At 55.4% G+C, this 22333-nt stretch overlaps 1 protein-coding gene across 1 annotated transcript in view; it reads right to left on the reverse strand.

Annotated features, from left to right (window-relative positions):
- TCF20 (transcription factor 20) overlaps positions 1-22333 on the reverse strand; it is a 163977-nt gene that overhangs the window by 34283 nt on the left and 107361 nt on the right. Inside the window, 3 exon segments of the mRNA XM_074271861.1 lie at positions 6694-10498; positions 10500-10599; positions 10602-12483. Coding sequence (XP_074127962.1) covers positions 6694-10498; positions 10500-10599; positions 10602-12447 — 5751 coding nt within the window. The 5' untranslated portion in view covers positions 12448-12483.

A 22333-nucleotide genomic window follows, 5' to 3' on the forward strand; every position in this document is an offset into this window, starting at 1 on the left:
CTATCGGCTTTGGGCTCAGAAAGGGATGGAGGCCCTTTCCCACAAGGCTCTCGCCAGGGATTTCGGAGCCAAGTTTGCCCACAAAAGCCAAGCCCCAAAAGAGAGAGCAGGAGTAAGAAGGGCATGGGGAGGCAGCCACTGAGGGCTTCAATGTGACCATTCCTGGAAGGGGGAACCAGGGAAAGGAAGGGGTGGGCAGAAAAAAAACGATGGGGACAAGGCCATCCCAGGCGTATCAAGAAAAGGAAGCCCCAGGGTCATGACAGGATGGATGGCAGCTCACCGCCACTCTCAGCAGCCTGTGGCTGACTGCCCTCATTTACAAAGGAGGCTGTGTCTGGGCCAGCAAGGGGGTGCCACACCACACAGGGCAGTGTGGAGTCGGCGTGGCCCAAGTTCAAATGCGGCCTCAGCAACGCCCTGGCCGTGTGACCCTGAACAAGGCACTTCTCTGCCTGCCTCAGTCTGACTGTAAAACCTCCCTCCCACGGTTGTTAATGAGGATCAACCGAGACAACATCGGTGAAAAATGCTTATCTCAGTGCCTGGCACAAGGTAGGTGCATTCCCTTCCCTTGGTTAGGAGGGTGGGAGTCACTGGGAAGTAACACGTAATTAAGAAATGGGCTCCAATAAAATGCCTTTAAAATTTGTCTGCCTCCCCCTCCCCATTAAAAAAAAAATAACACAATACTCCGAAGTGAACATATCCAGAAGGTACTTCATGTTCCTAAATAAAATGACATCGTAGCCAGAAAGAACTTTGCAAAGACTATTAAATCCAACTGAATCTTGCTCCCATCTGATCCTGTGTGTGAAGCATTTAGCACAGTGCCTGGCACATAGCAGGTGTTCGAGAAACACTTCTCTCCTGCAGCTACTTCTTCTTCTTTTTTTTTTTTTTTAATTTTAAATAAAGCTTTTTATTTGCAAAACATACACATAGTTTTCAACCCTTGAAAAACCTTGGGTTCCAAATTTTTCTCCCTTCTATCCCCACTCCTTTCCTACACAGCAAGTAATATATGTTAAGCATGTGTAATTCTTCTATACATGTTTCCATAATTATCTTGCTGCACAAGAAAAATCAGATCAAAAAGAAAAAAAGAAAATGCAAGCGGACAACAAAAAGAGATTGGAACTAGCCTGAATCATCTCATTGTTGGAAAGAGCCCCGTCCATCAGAATTGCATAATCTTGCTGTTGCCGTGCACAATGTTCTCCTGGTCCTGCTCGTTTCACTCAGCATCAGTTGATGTCAGTCTGTCTAGGCCTCTCTGTATCCATCCTGCTGGTCATTTCTTACAGAACGATAATACTCCATAACATTCATGTACCGTCACTTGTTCAGCCACTCTCCACTCAGTTTCCAGGTCCCTGACCTGGTCCTCCTTTCTTTTCTACCTCCCACTAGAAGTCTCGGTCTCTAAAAGTGGCACCCCACTACACATTTACAAATGGTTTACCCAATACTACTACCCTGTGACTTGGGAAACTTGAAATCACCCAAATGAAAACTGGGAGCATGGAAAGGCCCCCCCGAGCTCAGACGCCAGCCTGGCTGCCACCGTCCCCTAAGTGTAACCCAAATGGATGAACACAGTGACAGAGACTGGGAGAGCTGGTGACTCATGCAGAGAGGGATCAGAGGAAACCACAGATGCCCGGGGCGCCCAAGAAGATGAGCTCTCCATTATCCACTGGTTGGGAAGTGAGCAGCTCAAGGCGAAGCAGGCTGACAGAGGAAAAGGAAAGAAGAGCTGGTCCCATGCTGTCTCTCGTATGGACTCTAAGACTTGGGGAGGGGCGCCTCCGAGGCTGGGCTTCAGCTGCCAGCTCCCCCAGAATCACCTTGGGGAGTGTGCTCCTTAAGGAAGGCAGGAAGATGAAGGACTAGTCTTTGAGGCTGGGACTGCTGTCTGGGCCCACAATCCCCGGCTCCACTCACTCCCTTCTTTCCAGATTCTCAACCCTCAGCAGCTCTTCACCTCCTGAAAACTGCTCTCTCCAGAACCCTCAATGGCCGCTCAGTGGCCAATTCCAGTTGTTTTTTCCTCAGATTCTCGATCTGCTTGGCTGATCTGTCTGACCAAGGCTCCATCCTAGGCCCCCATGCTCTTTGAATCATCCAGTCACTTCCCATGGGTTCAATGGTCCACTCTGTGAAGAGAGCTCTGAGCTCTAGTTATTGTGCCCTAACAGTTCTCCTGAGTTAGTCCATCAGTCCATTCACATCTATCAAGCACCTACTATGTGTCAGGCACTGTGCAAAGTGCTGGGGATACAAAGAAAAGCACAAGATGGCCTCCCTCAAGGAGCTCAGTCTAATGAGGGAAACCACAGACAAACATGTAGCAACAAGCTAGAGGCAGGGTAAGGAGAGAGTGCTGGGAAAGGCTTCCTGGAAAGGATGAGACTAGGGTTAAGTTAAAGGAACCCAAGGGGCTGGCAGGGAGAAAGAGGAAGGTACATGTTCCAGGCATGGGGAAAGTTCAAGAAAAATGCCCAGAACCAAGAGCCGGAGACTTTACTGACCAGGGAGGAGCGGGGCTGGGTGGTGTGGGGCTCTGAACACCACACACAGCACTTGGAAGCCTCGGGAGTGGTCAGAGCTGGGCTTTGGGAAGATCACTTGGTGAGGGTGCCAAGAGAGTTGGGCAAGCAGGCCCACCGCCCACAGGCTCCTGTACCAGGAAATGGGGCAGAGGTGAAATCACAGGCCCAAAAGAACCAGCTCTCAAATGGACACCTTGAACCGTGTCCAAAAGAAGTCATTTCATTTCCTTGCTAAACTTGCCTCTTCCACTTTTGCCCATGACTGTCCAGGACACCACCATCCTTCCGGACCAACATCCTCAAATTATCCCTCGCACTAAGTCAAAGGCACTGCCGTTCCAGACATTGCTCTGACACATCTCCTCTCTTAGAGACACTGCCGGTCTCTGGGCTTCTCCACCTCCCTCACCTGTGGCCTGCTGGGGGTCTCTGGCTCCCCTCCATTTCCTACTTAGCTGCTGCCACGGGATCTTCCCAAATCTTCCATACCTTTGTCACAAAGCTGCCTCCTTAGGCCCTCTAGGGTTGAACAGAAAACCTGGATGGGCTCCGAGAGCCTTCCCACGGCGGCCCCTTCCTACCTCAGTTCCCCTCCGTACCGTACCCGCTCCACCGGAACTGGCAGCACTGGACTCCTTGTCATCTCTGTGTTTGGGGCCTTTCAGGTCTGTCCCCCACATCTGCAACACCTGGTGTCCTGGCCCCCTTCGCCTGCAGGCCTTTCCTAGTCTCTTCATTCCCCGGTTAATCTTTCACTGACACTACCTATGCCATATGTGCACCCTGCAATCTGTGTCTCACTCATCAGAACGTTGGGTTTTCTGAAGGCGGGGGGAAGGGGGGTATCTCCAGTGCTCAGCAGGGTGCCGGGCACACAGTGGTCACGTATTAAATGCTTGCCGAATGACCGAGCTGCAGTTCTCTTCTCCATGAATTGAGGGTTCACAGGACTGGGCAGTGGGAGGGCCTTTAGGGTGGCGGAGTTCCAGCCTTCATTTTACAGAGAAGGGAACAGGCCGGGACAAGTGAAGGGAATGCCAGTGCCCAGAGCCAGGAAGCCGAGCAGCATCGAGTGAATCCACACTCAGATCTTCCTGAGCCCATGGGGAGAAAGTGCTCTGTCCCTCATCACGAAAACCCTAAGGTGCCTTCGTGGCTACAACGGGGGCTCTGGGCTAAGGGTGGGACAAAGCTCGCTTTCCTCCAACTCCTTTTATCTGCAGCTTCCACAGCAGAGTGTGCCACTGGTCCCCAAGGCAGCCCCTTCAGAGAAAGGCTGCTCCCCTCCCTGGCAGGCTGGCCCAGGCCCGATTCTGACTGCAACATTAAAGGTCTCGAGGGTTAAGAGGCTCAAGAAGACTTCTTCAGCCAGCAGCAAGACATCAGGTCCACTGAATGCCTTCGCTCGGGCAGACAGAGGCTAAGGTCTGGCTGGAGGCCCTCTTCTCACAGGGAGGATAAGGTCTGGAGGCCCTCTTCTCTTTGGAGTCTTAGAGGACGAGACTTGCTGCCCCAGGCTTTCAGTAAAAGCCCCTTTTCGCCTGGCTCTGGGCCTGCTGGCTCACTCCCTCACAGACGTCATATTGCTTTATGCTCGAACATCATGCTTGTCAAAACACCTGATAAATACACAGGCAGAAATGGATCTCTAATGAAATTTATGTGGCCCTATCCTGGATGATAGAATTGAGAACAAGTTCATTAAGTAGATGAAAATAAATTGTATGCGCCTGCTAACACCTTGAGAGATAAAACACAATTCAAAGTGACCTTGACAAATGGTGTCTCCCCAACAAGGTGAGGTTCTCCGGGAAGAGGACAAGAAAGTGCTTTCTTCATTCAAGAGACCAAAAACCTCCGATGGCGGCCGGCCCAACCTCCCGTGACACAAGAACCAACAGATTCTCATGCTGTGCAGAATGCTTAGGGGGAAACTGAGCTGCAGAGGCAAGGGGGACACCTCCTCCCCACAGGCAGGAGGAAAAGACCCAGACAGCTTCTCCCTTTGGAGAATAAAGAAGGTGCTGCACACGCACACACATGTGCATATGCACACGCACACATATATACACACAACTCCCTCCCCCCCACATTCATGCAGGAATTCTTTTTTCTAGCAGGCTGGGAAGAGTTTTTGCAAGGGCTCTTTACTTGGTGTTTGAGCTGAGTAGTAAAAACCAAGTGCCCCCATCCCCAGTGTGGAGTGTCAGCCCGGTCACAGCGGACCTGTGAGTGCCGCAAGGCCACCAATCACTGCGGGGGGCCTGGCCCTCTGGGGGTGGGCAGGCATTCCCCCGCACGTGCACATGCTGCAACCTCATCTGCCAATCTGGGGAGCCGTGCGGGAAATACACAGAGAAGCCTGTTTTGAAAAGCACAATTGTGTCCCCACCTGTCCTCAACCTTCTGAGCGAGCCCAGGACGAGAGGAGCAGCGGAGAGCGTTTGGGCCTCAGTTTGCCAGACTGCCGAGCTCTCCCCTGAGCCCATCAGGAAGCTGGGGGACGCCACCCTCAGCCCAGGGCGGACAGTCAGCCCTCTTTTCGGCCCCCAGCTCACCCTTCTTTGCACCCCATATCCCACTTCTCCCACAAATGAACAAAATAGGCAGTCATCCCCTGGGCCAAATTTGATTTCCTCAATGATGAAAGGACATGGAAAATCCAAGAAATAAGTGTCACCCCTCTCTGCCCACCCTAATTACGGCTTAAATGCCTTGTGCCTCAGTTTCTATCACGGTGAACTTTCTTTCCTGCCCCACGGTGATACTTAACCAGACACAAGAGCCACGGCGGAGTACCACGAGGCTGCACGGCAGCCACGGAGGCGCACCGAATGAGCGAGGGAGACAGGACTGGGCCAAAAAAGTTCAGGAGAAGCCCGAGCCCGGAGCAAAGAGCCAGGAGGAGGCTCCCCACAGAGGCCCTCAGCCTGACCCGCACATGTCCCCTAGTGGTTCCTCTGCAAAGGAACCGGAGGAGAGAATCCGTGCCGCCCCCACAGCAAGCACTTGAGTCCACAAGTCTCTGGGAGCATCAACCCCAGGCCCACTGCATGGCAGGCAGGGGGGCTTCTAAGCTGGGGAAGTCAAGTCCTAGGGTGCTCCAGCAGACAGGCTGGGCCACAGGCCCCAGAGCCCCCAAGCTGTGGTCTAGCTAAGGGCAGAGCCCGTCACCCACTGACAATGAGCATTTGGGTCAGAGGAGCCTGCTCACCACGGGCCCGTGGGCGTATGAACACCCAGCCACATCTACACAAACCTGACCTCTGAATTCTTCAGTCCAGGAACAGGGAACCACAGCAGAGGGAACAGCTCTGGCCCATGAAGAGCCGAACCTGCTCAGACCCTTGGGGCCCAACCGATCAAACATTTATGAGGCACCGACTATGTACCTAGCACTGTACCAGGAACCCAAAGACAAAAACAGAATAACTAACTGCTCAAGGCGCTCACTACTGAGCTAGAGAAACAACATGGTTCCAACGTGGGGATAATTTGGGTGGGGGGTGGCAGCAGGGCATGGAGGGCTGAAGAGATTAAGACCAGCTTCTGGCTGAAGGTGACCCGGGCAAGGTGAGAGGGCCCAACATCCCCGTGACAACTGTGGGGAAAAGGATGCCGTGACTCCGAGGCAGGGAGCCTAGGGCGAGCAGGGGCTTGGAGTCGGAGGCGTCCCTCGGCCATCCGGTCATTAGTGAGGCCGGGCAGACAGCAGGACGGGCAGAGATGGGGGGGGGAGCCTGCATCGGGCTACCAGAGCTTACAGGAGCCAATGAGGCCCCGGGAAATAAGTTAGGGGGTGGGTGGGAGTAAATCTAAGGTTCTTGTTGTGCTCGAGACATTTTCAGAAAATCTCCAGCAATCGATCAGCTCATCGATTTGGCCGAGATGCTGATGGGGAAGGGGTGTCGTCTCGCCCAAGCCCACCGGCCCCATCCCGAACCCTAGACTCCCTAAGGTACGATAACAGATTTGTTCGGTAGCTGCCGTCTCCCGTGGCCGTGGCCCTCCAGAACAGCAGTCAGACAGTAACACCCCGACAGACAGCGAAGACGGCGCCCGGTCGCGGTTAGGTAGGCCCCCCAAAAGCAAAGGCGTCGGTGGGGGCAGAGCCCCCGGGGTTCTTTCTCCTACTCACCATTTCTCTGGCTATTTCCAAGGCTTCCTGCAGCCCGTAGAGCCTGCCACAGACCAGGTAGATGCCGTTGGCCCAGAGAACACAGCCCTCGTGGACCCAAAGTTCATTACTGTCTAGAGGTAGCTCGGGAATGTGTAGCTCCAGCTCGGGGCCTGCGCCTTCCAACGCGGGCCCCGCGGGCTTTGAGTCCGAAGGAGGCTTTTCGCTGCTGCTGCTGCTGCTGCTGCTGCTGCTGCTGCTGCTGCTGCTACTGCCGCCGCCGCCGCCCTCCGTGGTGGCCTTTTTACAAGGGATCCCCCGGGAAAGGGAGCGAGGGGCGCCGCTGCAGTCCTCCGAGCGGTGTCGTCTCTTAAACCTGGGGTGGGTGGCCAGGCTCCGCTGCTCCTTCTGCTCCTTTGGCTGCGGGGGAGCCGGCGGCTGCTGCGGCTGCGGCTGCGGCTCCTCCTCCTCCTCCTCTTCCTCCTCCTCCGTGTCGGTCTTGGGGCAGCCGTTGGAAGCGCTTTTGTGCCGTACCTTCACTTTGTTCTGCATTTCCGTGGCTCTCTTGGGAGGCGGATTCTTGGGGAGAGTGGCTGCGTAATCTTGTGGGTAGAAGGGCCCGAAGAGATCGCCCATGTTCCGGTAGCTGGCCCACTTGCCACAGAGGCAGCAGACCAGGTGCCCCAAGACCGAGGACTCGGTCACGACGGGGCCCTGAAGGACGAAGGAGGACGAGGGCAGCACCTTGCTCTCGGCGCTGCTGGGCGGCGGGGTCAACGAGCGCTGGCCCTTGCGCCCTTTCACCAGCTTGCTCTGCTCCTCTTCCTCGGCGTTGATGATTGTGCAAACGGCCCCGATCTCACACTTGTTCACCACGTGAATGTAAGGGAAAAAGGACTTGTTCTTGGCGTCGGTTTTGTCCAGCGGCTGGGTGGCGTACTTTAACTTAATCTCCGGCTCCTGGGGCTCGACGATGGGAACCGCCTGCTTGGTTTTCCGTTTCCTGGGCTGAGCCCCGGGCTTCCTCCTCTCCCTCCGCTGCCTCTGTTTTTTGGGTTTGGGCTCGCCGTCCCCAGAACCTTCCGTGGCCTGTGTTGGGGGCGGGGGCGGGGGTGGGGGCTGCTGTTTCTTTTGTTTGTTCACACTTCCGATGGGTCTCCCCTTTTTCTTTCCTGATGGGAAATAGCCTTTTGGGGGGAAACACTCTTGCTTTGGCGAAACAGTGACTGTTTCTCCCTCTTTTTCTTCAGACTTGGTATTTGGCTCAAGGGTCGAGATGCCCGTGGGTGAGACCCCACTTTGGGGGTCAGGGAAGCCTAAAGGTCCACTTCCCGCCAGAGACCCATCTGGTCTTCCTTGGCTCCCAATGGGCTTCTGGGAGGCCGGGGGGATCAGAGTCCCGGGGGCATCTTTCCCAGCAGTCCCGGGGTCCGGAAGTGTCTCTTTCTTGACTTTGTCTTCCCCGCTACTCCGCCAGTCTTCAGAGGCGCGAGGGAGAGGGGTTTCGCTGTTCAGATCCTGGCTCGTCGGGCCACCCAGGTCGGATGCCGCCCCCTCTCCCTTCCTTTTCTCCGTGTCAGCTTCGTGGCCTGCGGAGGTCCCACCTTCCGGCGGGCCGCTCTTCAGAGCCAGGATGTCGTCCAGGGTGACCGCATCTCCTCCGGCCTCGGCGCTGCTGGAGGGGGCGCTCCTCCTGATGTTGGGGGAGGTGATCTTCTGAACGATAGCTTCCAGTTTCAGCCCCCGGCCCTTGCGGGGCGGAAGTATCTTGGTCTTGGTTGGGCTCGTGAGGCTGACGGCGGGGCAGCTCCTGTTGTCGGGGCTCGGGAGATCCTTGGAAGCCTCTCGTTTGGGGAGAGATTTCACATCCTGGCCGTGAGACATGTGCGCGTAGGAGTTGAACGCTTTATCGGCTCCTTCCTTCGAGACAGAAAGCAGTCGGCCCTTGTCATCGGCGCTGCCGCTCTTCCCGTCCTGGGACTGCCTCTTGCTGGGGATGGGAGAGATGAAGGAGCGAACCCGCCGCCGCATAATTAAAGGGTTTTGGGGGGACTGGTCCTCTTGCCCCGGGAGCCTCAGCATCACGTTGCCGGGTTTGGATGACGGCGTGGCCTCGGCCAGCCCGTGGCCGTCCGCCTCGTGGGGAGGGCCGTACCTCTTTTGACTGGCCATTCCCGGGGGGCCGCCGCTCTTGGCTGGCGAGGTCTGCCTGGAGAGGTCCCAACAGGACTCCTGCTGCAGCTTCTGGGGGCCGTGCTTCAGGTCGAGGCCCTTGTTGGAAGGGATGCCGTCGTTTGCCATGAGGCATCGGCCGGACTCCTGACTCCCGGGATCGTGGTAAGGGGGCGGACCGTACATCATGCCATCCTTGTCGTTTTTCAAAGGGCTTCTGACCCTGTCGAGAAACTGTTGCTGCCGCGGGCTCTTGCGTGGGCCCTCGGCTCTGTGCTGAGCTGCGGCGATGACGCCCTGAGCGGAGCCGCCGCCCCACTCTTTGTAGTCCTCCGGCTGCTGATACAGCTGCCTTTTGTAATGGAGCTGAGAGTTCAAGCCCGGGGTAGGGTCCCCGTAAGCGTGCGGTCTCGTGTTGGGGTGATAGGCGGAAGGTAGACTTTCAGAGTTTGGGGAGAAGGGAGCATGCAAAGAGCTCCTGTTGGCCCTCTCAAACGCCATATGGGGGTTCATGTGATGAGGATCGCCCCCGGGGCCGCGACTGCGCCCGGGAGACATCTTCAGTTTCTCCGCCAGGTCGTGATACTGGGAAGGCGAGCGGCCCCTCATGCCCTCCCTGCCTCCCATTCTTCCGGGCACTCGCCTCATCTGGCTGGGCCTGCTGTCCTGCTGGGAGCCGTAGTCGGAGAGAGAGTCGTGGGTGGCGGCGCCCGGACTGGCGTTGCTGCGGTAGGACTCGTGCTTGATGCCGGCGGGATGGCAGTGGTCCCCAGCTTTCTTGCTGTTGAGGCTGGCTTGGGATTTGGACTGTTCGAAATCTTCCTCTTTTATCTGCCCGCTCTGGGATTTCATTTTTGTTTCCATGGACACCAGACCACCTGGAAGAATGACCGACTGGCTCAAACTTGGATTGAGGCGCTCGTTCCTGCCCATCCTGGCATCGGCACCCATGTGTCCCAAGGCGTGGGCGCCCGGGTCCCGGACCAGCTGCCGTAACGGTGAGATGTCACAGATCACCGACCTCCGCTCCGAAAGGCCTCCCCCGGGCTCGTGGGCCGACGACGGAGACTCCATCTCAAACTTTCTGGGGATCGGATAGTCGGCCAGGTTGATCTGCTTCATATCGGGAGCGGAGCTGCCTGCTTTCCTCTCCCAGGGGCCCCAGTGGGGGTTCTCCAGGAGGGAGCCTATGCTTTTATTGAGGAGGCCCCTGCTCGCTAATTCGTTTGTCTGGCTGATCAGGACGTTGGGCCTCATGGCTCCTTCCAGGCCTCCGGCCATTCCTTGATGGTCCTGAGCATTCCTGGAATACCTCCTGTCAGGGTGGTGGTGGTAACCCTGGAGGACTTCCTGCAGGAGGCTGGGAAATTTCTCATTGCGACCCTTTCGTTCGCCGTGGCCACCGAAATCCCCTTTGTCCTGTCCCGAGGGATACTGAGGAAAGCCGCCGGCGTTTCTCTGCATGGCAGACCCCAAGCTGTCTTTGTAACTATACCGCAGGCTTCCCGGGGACTTGCTGGGTTCCGTCCTGTTGGGGAAACCGGAGCCAAGAGCGTGTCCCGTCTGGCCGTTTCCTTCTCCGTTGTGGTTGGTGCTGCCGTCTCCGCCCTTGGGGCCTTTGTTCCCCGCTTGGGGCTCCGGCTGGGGCGGGGGGTCCGTGGCCAGCGTCCTTTGCCCCACCGGTACTCGGCGGGGGCTGGGGGACGGCGGGATCTTCCTCCTGCGAGCCCTTCTCCTGGCCGCCTGCCTTGTCCCTCGACCTGACATAGCTTCCCGGGAGACGATCACCCCTATCGGCTTCTCGTTTACTTTCGGGTTGGCGTCCGTGGACAACAAAGTGTCTTTATCATCTGGCGAGGCGGCGTCCTCCCTCCCCGTGGGGCTGGCACTGAGTTTGGGGGGGTCGCTCTGGGAGCCTTGGGGCGGGGAAGGGTTGGCTTTTTCCGAGGGACCGCCCTTGTAGGTTGTGTCCGAGCTGGTGCTCTGGCCACTCAGCTGCCTCACCCTCTCCCCGGGATCCTCCGAACTACTGGAGCAGCCTCCGTCCAGCGACTCGGCCAGCGGGGACTTGAGCTGCTCCTCGGGCTGCGAGGAGCCTTCCGAGTTGGTGCAGCTGTCGGCCTTCTTGGAGGACGACGACGACCTCTTGGAGTTCTTCTTCTGGGGGGCCAGGGCGTCTGACAGGAGCATGTGCTGGACCGTGTTGGGCAGGTTGGCCACTTGGCTGCTGAGGGCACTCAGGCTGCTCAGGCCCGGGTCTGTGAGCCGTTTTTCCGGCATCCCTTCCACTCCAAAGCCCTTGAAGCCCGCGGTGTGAGAGTTGGGGCTGGGCATCATGGAGGGCGTGGGGCTGAGCTGAGGCATCATCTGCAGAATTCGGTTCCTGGAGCCCATGCTCATGTTGGCCTGGCCACACTGCAGGTTCTCCCCACTCTGCATGAGGGGAGAAGGGGTGGAGCTGCAGCTCGGAGACTGGACCACAGAGGCTGCGGGAGACGGGTTGGAGATGGGGCTGAAGTTCTGGTGGAACTGCATGGGCGACCTCACCGGAACTTCGGGCTGGTTGTACTGCCCCACTTGGCTCTGCATGGAGAGTTTGGGGGCAGTGTTTCCATAGGGCATCGTGTGTTGGGGCGCAGGGTGCGGCGGCTGCTGCTGCTGCTGCTGCTGCTGTTGCTGCCCTCCTTGGGGGAGCTTTGATTGCTCAAAGTTTTTCATGGAGGGAGCCTGGTAATTATAGTTCGATTGTGTCCCATAAGCCTGGGCCCCGGAGCCCACCGCGTGCCCTTCGTATTGGGAGCCGGCGTTCACGCTGTAGCTGCTGTCGTAATTCTGTCCCGACTGGCTAAAGCGCTGAGGGGAGGGGAAGGAGGAGGAGGAAGCGGCCGCCGAGGTCTGGTAGTGTTGGCCAAACTGTCCCACCCGCAGCTGGTAGCCGGCACTGGAGGAGGGCAGGGCGGCCGGCCGCTGCATGGGCTGCAGGTGGGAAGAGCTGGAGGCCGGCTGGCCCGACGCCTGGGGCAGAGGCTGATGGGACTGATAGAGCTGCTGCCTCAGCTGCTGCACTTGCTGCTGCTGCTGCTGCTGCTGACTGGAGGCCTGCTGCTGGTACTGAGTGCTCCCGGGAGAGAAGGGCCCGCTGTAGTCCTGCTGATAATGAGACACCCCTCCGAGGGCCGAGTGCTGAGTCTGGAACTGGCCCACGTGCCCCTCGCCCCCGTACTGGCTTCCGAAGCTGCTCCCTTGAGGCGGTCCGTAGCTCTGTACTGGCCCCGAGGGCCTGCGCTGGGGGGGCTGCTGGTTGCCTGGGGTCACGGGGTCTTTGTTGGCAGCCATATAGTAAAATTCCCCGGCTTCTTTCCTGAAGCCCTGGTAGCTCTGATGTCCAGAGCCCTCGCCGGCCATCGCCGCCGCCGCCCCGCGACGCCCGCCGCCTCCGCCGCCGCCGCCACCCCCGCCCCCTCCTCCTCCCCCTGCAAAGTTCTGGAACATCTGGGCCTGCTGCCGGGGGCTGAACTCTTCCAGCCGGGATGAAGCGTGCACCTCCTGGGGGTAGCTCTGCTGGTTTCCGTGGTAACTGCTTTGCTCCCGAAAGGACTGCATACTGCTCAGCAGCAGAGCAGCAGGCCAAGAGCCCTCCTAGAAGGGAACAAACAGAAAAAGAAAAAAAGTCAGAGAGAATGTTTTTCCCAACAGCGGCCAAATTGCAACTGAAATTCACAGATAAACCCCAAACCCCCGTTAACAACATGTCTAGTCAGCTGAGCCACGGATCGAGGCGAGTTTCCCCGTCCACCACCTTCTGGAAAAGCTAACGAGCAATGAAACGTGTGTGTGTGTGTGTGTGTGTGTGTGTGTGTGTGTGTGTGTGCGTGTGCGTGTGTGCGTGTGCGCGCGCAGGTGCTCGAGGCTGTGATATACATGTGGGGAGGCAGGGTCAACGAAAAGGTTTGCGAGAGTGGTGGGGTAGGAAAGGCGCTGAGTGAGCGGGGGGTTCCCAAAGGCCCCTAACATCTCCACCTTCCCTCCCCGCACACCGAGCATCCAAAGCCGAGCAAGTTTGCGTGCAGCTTTGCCTGATAATTCCTGGCTCACCCATCACTGGTGGGAAAAGAACAAATCCCAGAGCGTGTTCTGAGGGCGCAGGCCCCAAAGCGTGCCCAGCCCCCCGGTGCCATGTCACCTCCTAGACTTAGCTCTGTAATTGACACCATCGTGCCCCGTCCATGCTCATTTAATCAAGACCATACTGAGGAGCTCCACGGCCTCCTTTCCCTTCAACCCCAAGCCTCTTGCTGGAAAAGGCTGAAAGTTGCCGACGTCTCTGAAGTGAATCAATCTCCCCAAAGGCTTCATATTCCTGGAAAGCCCTTATGTCAAGTGAAAGAATCCCCACGGCCTGGGCTTTCGTGAGCCGGGGTGCTCTCCCCATTGAGCCTTGGAGTCCTGCCATGGGCCTCCTCAAACGGTCACAGAGCTAGGCCCTCTCAAGAGCGGGGGGCGTGTGTGTGTGTGTGTGTGTGTGTGTGTGTGAGAACGAGGCTCCCAGGGCTCTCTTACTCCAAAGGAGGGCATCTCTGAGCTGTTTCTTTGGCCCCAAGGAGCCACCCCATCACTGAAGTTGGGCAATTTTCTGCTATGCTGAAAATAAGTGTGATTTTCTACCTCCCAAAGTCACCCTTAGCAATTCTCAAACCCAAATCTTCTAAGAACTGGAACCAAGATTGCCTCTTCTGAAACAATTCACCTTTTCTTCTATTTAAAAGGATCTTCAGGATTCTCACTGTTTGAGGTGGAAGGGTCGAGGAGGGCACAGAAGTCTGCGTTCATTCATTTCCACTGTCCTCATTTGAGTCCAGAATTCTTTTGGTTTTCCTGACAATCAGCACAGAGGAGACTTAAGAAACGTCCAAGTTGGCCAGTCACCACTACCACACACCCTTACTTTGGGATTAGAATAAGCTTAAACATGAGCAAGCGGGTAACACGGCCTTTTGTCTCTGCACGTCCTGGTCTCTTGCTGCCCACCTCAAGGATGCCTTATTCAACTTTTAAAAACTGATTCCAGGTATAGGACAAGCAGGCGCAAAGTTTTAGCAGCTTTCAGGAAACTTAGAGAAAAAACAAGCCAATAGAAATAGGTACCTGGATAGTGAACAACAACTTTAAGATGTAATCTCTCTATAAACAAAGCCAACGTCTTAGCTCGGGCCCCCTTGCCTAACTGCTCTCCTCCACATCGAGGCTCTCCGCACCCTGGTCTCTTTGGCATGGCATCACTTGTCCATCTGCTGAAGACCCGGTATAATGAGGGTGCTGAGGAAGTGGAGACCCCGGGGCCCTGCTCACAAGGACAAAGGTGAAAAACCACAGGATCCTAGAGAGGAGACACACGTGTCCAGTGACCATGATAGAAAGATCTTGCCTTCACCCGGGGCAATCTCAAGAGGAAAGAGCATTTCTTTTACTAAATCCCAACCGGTATATGTGCTTTTAGGTTTATACAGTCAATTTAATGCTAGGGTTCCAGCTTAAGATACTGGATCAGTAACAACGTAGTAGGAATCCAGTAAGAACGTAAATTTTGGTCAAAGCAATCGCCCCCTGGCAGCTGCAGCAGGCTAATGCGGCGCGAGTGGATGGGTTGGGGGGTGAAGGGAGAGGCCAATGGAGGACTTGACTTGATTTTGCTTGATCACACTTGTTTGTTACAAGGAAAGGAGGGGGGATTTCTAGCCAAAGTACTGAGGGAGTGATAGATAGTAGCGGCGATGAAGAACAAAAGGGAGAGGGACCCAAACGAGAACAAAGCATCCCAAGCTTCCCAAAGGGAAGAAAGAGAAGGAAGTTCAGGAAAGGTCAGAGACAGCGATGCAGCCCGGCCATTACTGCATTAAATTTAACGTTAAATTAACATTTAATTTAACATTAAATTTAACATATAAACATACACTGTACTATGAGGGCAGTTTCATGTAGAATCTCCATGTTAAGTATTTGTTGGTGTTTGTTAAATAAAGAAAAGGGAAATGTAATTTTTAAAAAAATGAAAATTCTGAAGAACCGATATTATACGTCCTCTCTCGAGACAGAGAGGTGGACATCTATTGGGTTGGAAGCCTATATATATCTTCAGATTATTATTTTTTTAAACCGAATTGCTTTTCTTTAGGGTTAGAGCTAACTAATCTTTACCTCAGGAGGGGTTCAACCCATGGGAGGTAGGAAGGAAACAACTGAGATATAAAGATAAAGGGTGTCACCAACATTTTTAAAAGCCCTTCGGAATGACAGGAAAAGGGGTTAATAATTACAAGTGATCAGGTTTCCTCTCCAAACAAACATGAAAAGTAATCTGAGTGGGCCAAAGCTGAAAGAATTACTTTAAAGAAACAAATCTGGCCTCCCCCAAGAGCCTTCTCGCTGTCGGATGAGCTGCCACTCCTCTGGATTGAGCCCTGGGCCGGCCGCACAGACCCTCCTCCTCCCCGTGAAGAAGGCTGGGCCTCTTCCTCTGACACAGGCCTCCGTTTTGCCCTCCTACTACCACTGCATCTCGGCTAATCCATCCATCCACTCACCCTAACATCTGTCCCCAGGAAGGGTTGAACTTTCCCCCCTCACGCTCTATGAGATAGGAAGCAAGAATTCAATATGAGCTGACTGGCCAAGTTGGAAGGGAGCCCACGGTCCATGTAACCCAATGGCTCACTCAGCCTGTGCTTGGATTATTACGAAACCCTCCAACCTGCCTCCGTCCCACCAACTCTGCCCTCACCTCCCTTTCAATAATCCTGTATAAGAACATGGGATTAATCTTCCCAACACTTGCTTTCTTCCTCCTAAGTCCAAACCCCTCTGTCCCATCAAAATCCCCTGGGAAGCCCCGGCCCTTGTGACGGAGGGGCCTTGGCAGTGCTCTGTCCCCTGCCGCCTCAGCCCTGTGCCGCTGTGCTAGCGAGTCTCGGCCATACAGGGCCAGGCTTATCTCCTTACGGGACCTCGGGGAGGTCTAGCCTGTGAACCGGGCTTCTGCTTTCAGATTCAGAGGGCTTGGAGACACACGTACCCTTGGCCAAGAGCAGGAAACCCAAAGGATTCACTCAGTCTCTTGGAGGCACAGCAGGGGGATCGAAGGTCGCTGGCAGAGAAGGTCACAGCTTCTGCCACCATAACTAAGCAACTCCAAAGGGCAGTCAGTCCCTTTTCCTTTCCTCCTTCCCTCCCCTCCCTTGCTCCAGGAAAGGCTCTTTGCAAGTTCTCTCTCTCTCTGTTTTTCAATCCTGTTTCCCCAAAAGCACAAGCTGGGATTTAGAAATGCAAGGCTCCTTTGGTATGAGCCACCTCCAGCCAGCTGTCCAGGAGAGCCTTAAGAGCAGAAAGCCAAGGCCCCTTCTCCATTACACCGACTTGGAGGCTGGCAGGGCTGGTGGCCCGCTCCCTTTCCAGACCAGGCAGATGGCCCAGTGACACTCTGCCCCCGGGCCCGCCCCTCCCGCTCTGCTCTTTCCTGATCCAAAGTGCCACACTTCCACTTGTGGCTTACTTGGTTCACCCCCAATCACCTGCTGGAGCCGGCCTTTTATCTCCCATCTCTCTCATTCATCCTCCCTTCTAGTCTCAGGCCAGCTGGGGCCAGCCCTCAATCAGTGTCTTGGGCCTCCACACTATCAGCGTGACCTCTCTACCTCCAACCCCCCTTCACCCATCCTACAGGCCACATTAATTTTTCTCAATCTGACTCCTTTGCTCAAAGACCTCTAATGGGCCCTCACCGTCTACTGGGCAGTCAGTCAATCAACAAGCAATTATGAAGCGATCACTATGTGCCAGAGTCCGACCAAGTGAGCTCAGCGGCCCACGGCTCCCCACAATGCATTTCCGTTGCTCATCTACCGCCCCCTTTTTGGGGTCAACCTTCTCATCCATCTCATTTTCTACCGGCAGGTGACCTCGAATGACTTTTCAACTCTCTCCAGACTGGGGAGGAGATGGGAAGGAGAGGTGGGGCCCCAGTTTCCTCATGTGTAAAAAGTGCGATAATCCCCGTGGCAGCCACAGCTCCCAAGAGTGCCAACATCAAAGCCATTCATTCTGGGAGAGCCTCCAGGGGCAGCTCGAGTCCCAACATTCTATGACATCAGATCTGGGGATTCTAGTGGAGTCTCTTCCAATTCATCCCACAAAAACAATTCTCTCTAAAGTACGTGAGAGCTCTCTTCTGAGGAGCTGTGGGAGAGCCGGCTCAGACAGGGCTCATCACATGATCCAGCTCGGAGTGAGGCTTCCCATGTCCCCAGTGACCTTTCCACGAAGCTCTGACCCTGCCACCTGCTGCCAGCCGTGCACCTGCACGGCCCCTGAGGCCTGCTCTCCGAGCTATGGGAGAGCAGCTCCAGGGGGCCCCGGGCTTCCCCGCCGCACGAGCGTAACCGCACACATAAGCCTTCTACGTGGCTCTTTCATCACGAGCCTTCTCCAAGCCCTCGTCACCTCCCCAGCTCTGGAGCCACGGCAGACCCACCGCAGCCAGCCACCCCAGAGATGGCCGTAACCCCCCCACCACGCCTGCGGACCCATCACTCCCCTCCGCTTGTTTACCCCTCCCGCTCCCTATTCCCCCAAACATTTATCTCTGACCAGAGTCTGGTGTAGAAAAACTGAGAAAGTAGCGCTTTTAGACAAGCCCCTCACACTCCAGTACAGCTCCCACTGCCTCCCCAAGTGTTCACTCAGGAGCCTCTATCTATCTCCCACTTAATCAATCCTGAAAAAACACCCCCTGGCAAGGAGGGAGCCCAGGCCGCAAGTGAGCCCTGCGCGCCCGTCCAGGATAGTCCTGGGTCCTTCTCGGTGAGCCAAGGAGAGCATTTCTTCTATAAGCACACCCATACTGGAAGGGACGTGAGTGACCCACGTCCAGGATCTGGCTTGGACCCCACTCTGGCAGCTTGGAGGAGTGTGTGGGATTTCAGGCAGTGATCTCAGCTTCTACGGATTCCACCATTACCTTTATGGTGCCAGTTCTCAAATCCACCCAAACTGCTCCCAACTCTCTGCTGACCTCCGACTCCAGTACCAACTGCCTCCCGGACGTCTCACAGAACCGGACAGCTCGAAGTCAGCACGTCCAACCCTCCATCTCAGTGACGTCCTGGACTCCTCAGCACCTCTTGCCCTCCTCCCCAACGTCTGGCAAGTTCGCCTTCAGACCATCCCTGGCAGAGGGCCTGGGGCAGGGCGTGGGAGAAGGGCGAAGGAAGTCGGCCTGACTGGGATCCCTTCTCCGCCATTCTCAGCGTGGGGCTGTCCACAGCCTCCTCCAGCTCCAGCAGATCCCTGGCATCTCCAGGATCAAACAGAAAACCTCCCAGCCGGCGTTTTCCCCCACTTTCTGGGCTTTCTTCTACCTTTCACCCCCTTCTCCCCAGCTAATTCGGGCCCCCTGCAACTCCTCCAACAAGGACCTCACCGGCTCAAGGCCAGAAATTTGCAGTGACTTCGATGCCTGGAACGCTCTCCCTCCCCATCTCCACTTCTGGCCTCAGTCAGGCTCCGGGTCTGCTCCCACCGTCTCCAGGAAGCCTTTGTTGAGCCCCCAAAGGCCGGCGCCTTCCCCCCAGTGAGAATCTCCACGTCTGGCCCAAAGCCTTCATGTACCCCGTTAGCCGGCGAGTTCCTCGAACCCCGTGGCAGGGCAGGGGCTTAACAAATGTTTACTGACTTTAAATACCTCAAGTGCAGAGAATTACAGAGGAATTTAATGAAACACAGTTAACCAAAATATAGAAGCAGATAAAGAAATCCTTCTGAGCTAGAGCCCCCGACATGAACGCAGCAGAGCTGGTTTGCATACGTCAAAGGCAGAAGCCCCAGGAGTTTCTTGTCTCGGCCAGGAGACCACTGTCCAGGGGCTGTCCACCCCCATCCCTCAGAGCTTCCTGCCCACCACGTGCCTTCCCTTGGGCCTCCTCTCTGCTTGTGGCCCATGTTCCTCCTTCTCAGAGGGCAGGGAGCGCGACTTCCTCATCTCTCCAGGGCCCCTTTCACACGGCGGGCATGACTCGGGGCAGGTGCCCCTGGGTCTGAGAGGACAAATGGCCACAGGATTATGGCCTTGCTCTGAGGCACAAAGCACAGTGGCCGGCCCCTATCAGAGGCTTACCAAGTGACCGCTGACTGACCTTCTCTTAGCAGTCTCTGCCCCACTGTGCTCTCCCGGTGCCTCAAAGACACGGTAAAAGCTGCACAAAGGCTTGTTCTTCCGCTCGCCACACACATTTATAACACATTCCATCTCAACCCTGGACCAATGACAGAAGCCGCTGTTATTCCCATGTTATAGAACTGGGATTCGGAGAAGCCCAGGTCCCTAAGCCAGGATCTGAGCCCCGAGGCCAGGCCGCTTTCCCTGAGCCCAGGAGATCTCTCTTGGCCTCCAAACCTTCAAAAGCCCCACAGTGCCCTGCCCTCCCAACCAGGGCCAAACTCCTCTGCCCACCACTCAAGGCCTTTCCCGCCAAGTGCCGAACCACCTCCCCTGGGGTCCTTGACGTCCCACATCCCAAACCAGACGCCGCCCACCCTGCCCCTCATTCCCCAAACACCCAAGATTCTCAGCCTGGCTTGGGGATGTCCAGAGAGGGCCACAAGGCAGAGAGGAGGACCAGTTCATGGACCTATTAAAGCTCAACTCCTCCAGAAAGCCTTCCCTCCCATCCCCAGCAGCCTCGGAAATTTGGCGCACTTCCCAAGCACTGTGCATTATCCTGACTTGCAGGGTGAGACAGATCTGTATACGTCAGCTGCTCTCCAATAGATCTCCCTCCCGTCAACTCCGGGGGCGCCGCAGACGTTCCTCATTTTTCCATATTTACATTTTTCCCATCAGACTGAGTTCCTCGGGTCCAGGGCCCGACACTCCAAGCGAGTCCAGGACTTCATTTGAGAACTGGTTTAGACAATTTGTGGGGTCACAGATGACTCTACAATTATATGGTGTTCTAATCCTTATTTCAGCTATTCTTCCTTAACATGGGCTCACTTGGTATAAAGTAGGCCTGCTAAAAAAAAAAAATCTACCACTTGTCAACAAATGAAACAGAAGCAGTGTGGTCTAAGAGCAAATACCTGGGTCTGGAACTTTAAAAACCTCCTGGGCTGCCCTTAAGTCACTGTCCCTCTCTGGGGCCTCAGTTTCCCCTTCTGCAAAAGGAGGGGGTTGGGTCCCTTCTGGCTCTGGTAGTTCTGTACTAGGGGGAAGACCACATGACTCAGGTTGGTTCTGGTAGCAGGAAGAGCCTGCTGGGATTTCAGATCTGCTGGAGATTCTGCATCTGGGTAAAAAATAAACAGCTGTTGGCTGGCTTGGTGACCCATATGTTGCTTCGGTCTGGCTAAATACTTAGTGAGTGCTTGATCGGACCCAGACAGAGCTGGAGAATGTCTCCATGCTCTGGGAGTTCATAATCCAGTGAAAAGGCCGTGGATGAGTTGTAAGACCCTGTCAGATAAGCCACCACCTAAAAAACAAAGTTATCAGTTTGCCTCAAGTTTCTCTGGAGTCTGTTGGGAGGCCCAGAGAGCAAAGGCCAGAGCACTGCAGGGAGAGACAAGCTCCCACTCATCCTGTGTGATATGGCTGAAAATTCACAGCAAACTCGACTCTCCTCTTCCTGTCAAGCCCGGCTCAGACACAGCCTTCTCTCCCCCCGAAACCTTTCCAGAACGTCCCAGCGGGAGTAATAAAATCATAGCCGGCATTCCCACGGAGCCCTGGGAGGTGAGTGTGGGGCAGGGACGTCACCTGCCCTTTACAAATGAGGGGAGTCTCACTTGCTGGAGTTCAGGGCTGAGCAGGGACGGTGGGGACGGAGGAGTCTGGCCTTTGTCTGGCCTAAGCAGGAGAGCACAGGGGCAGTTCGAGATGGAGGAGGCTAGTGAAAAGTTAACTGCTCTTTTCCTTGAACCAGATCCCACGCTAAGTAAGAAGCGGCCCCGGTTTCCCAGAAACTCCATCTAGCTTGGCTGATGCTCCACCCAAATGACCCAAGAATAATGATTGAAGCCCACGAAAATGAGGCTTGGTGGAAACGGGCTGAACTCCCCATTCTTTATAGCAGCTCATTCAAGTCAGCTCTATTCTTTCATTATGATGCAACTGAACTCTCATCTTGAACCCTCTGAAAGGGTCTCTGGCATCGGGTCAAGTGAAGCCCGGGGGACGGGCAGGGAAGGAGGGACCGGGTACCCGCTCTGGGCAATAAAGCAGGCTGTGAAAGCCAAAGCTTTCGGACTGCTGGGGGCTTCTACCCGAGAACCGGGGCCTGAATCAAGAGCCAGGGCAGACTTGGGAGGGGTCTGGGTCAGATGACTCCTCTTCTTCATAGGAACTAGCACTGGAAAGGCCAGGCCCTCAATTAACCCATCAGTCCAACTCTCATTTTACTGCGGAAAGAACTGGGCTCCAGCTACACCCCCCTCTTCTAAACTCGCCTCTCCCACCGCCCAGAGCCCGGCTGGATGACAGCCATTTATCCGTTTGCCTCACAGATCCACTCTCCGCATGCCGTCCCCTCTGGGCTCGTATCTCCCTCTCTCCAACGACTTCCCACTGCCAGTTCTCTATAAAAACAGCATCCAGCCAATGGAGGACGAGCACTTTGGTCAGTGGCTGTGGCTTCCACTAGGATCAGAGATCTGGGGACAGAGGGAACTTTGGCAAGGCCGGGGTTTTCTTTCCCTTAAAATAAAAGGAATGCTTCTCCACATAAAACAACATACACCAACAATTTGCATGGCTTCTATTTTATTTAAACGAAACTGAAACTATATCACTACCTTTAACATAAAGATAAGTCTTAAACAGGCATTTGTGGGCAAAATCTTGTCATTTTTCTCAAGAGAACCTGACAGATACTAATGATATTTTTTAAATTGGGGGGGGGGGCTGGTTTGTGGGGCAATCATGTTCTCATTTCCACTGTCACCTGTGAGCCACTGGTCAGATGACAGTTTCCCAGAATCTCCAAGTTGGAAAGACCTTGGCAGCCCACTAGTGAGACCCCTACGCTGCACCAAATGAAGCGTTCCTGGAGGATCCCTGCCCTCAGAAGCCAATATTCGGCTGAAAAGTGCACATTTTGTCTCCAACAGCTCCGCAGGAAACACAGCCCTCCACCAGCGGGGCCTGATCTGCGCTAGAGCCGTCGCCCGGGGAAGCTGCCGTCTCCCCACATGCCAAGCCAAAGCAAGGAGCCTGTCTAGGCCTTGCCCTAACCGGCCCCAGTCGCGGGTCTCGGTCAGAAGGAACAAGACAAAACGGTCCACCACCCTTGCTGATGGCACACAGTTTTCTTACCCACTCATATGGAAGAAAATCCAAGTTTCATTTTGTAAAATGTGGAGATGTCAAAAACATTACTTGGCAAATTATCTGTACGCAGCCAGGCCCGCTGGGTGGCATCGCTGCAGGAGCACAGGGCTTTGC

Source organism: Sminthopsis crassicaudata, chromosome 5 (assembly GCF_048593235.1).
Source record: "Sminthopsis crassicaudata isolate SCR6 chromosome 5, ASM4859323v1, whole genome shotgun sequence".
NCBI classification, from domain to species: Eukaryota; Metazoa; Chordata; class Mammalia; order Dasyuromorphia; family Dasyuridae; genus Sminthopsis; species Sminthopsis crassicaudata.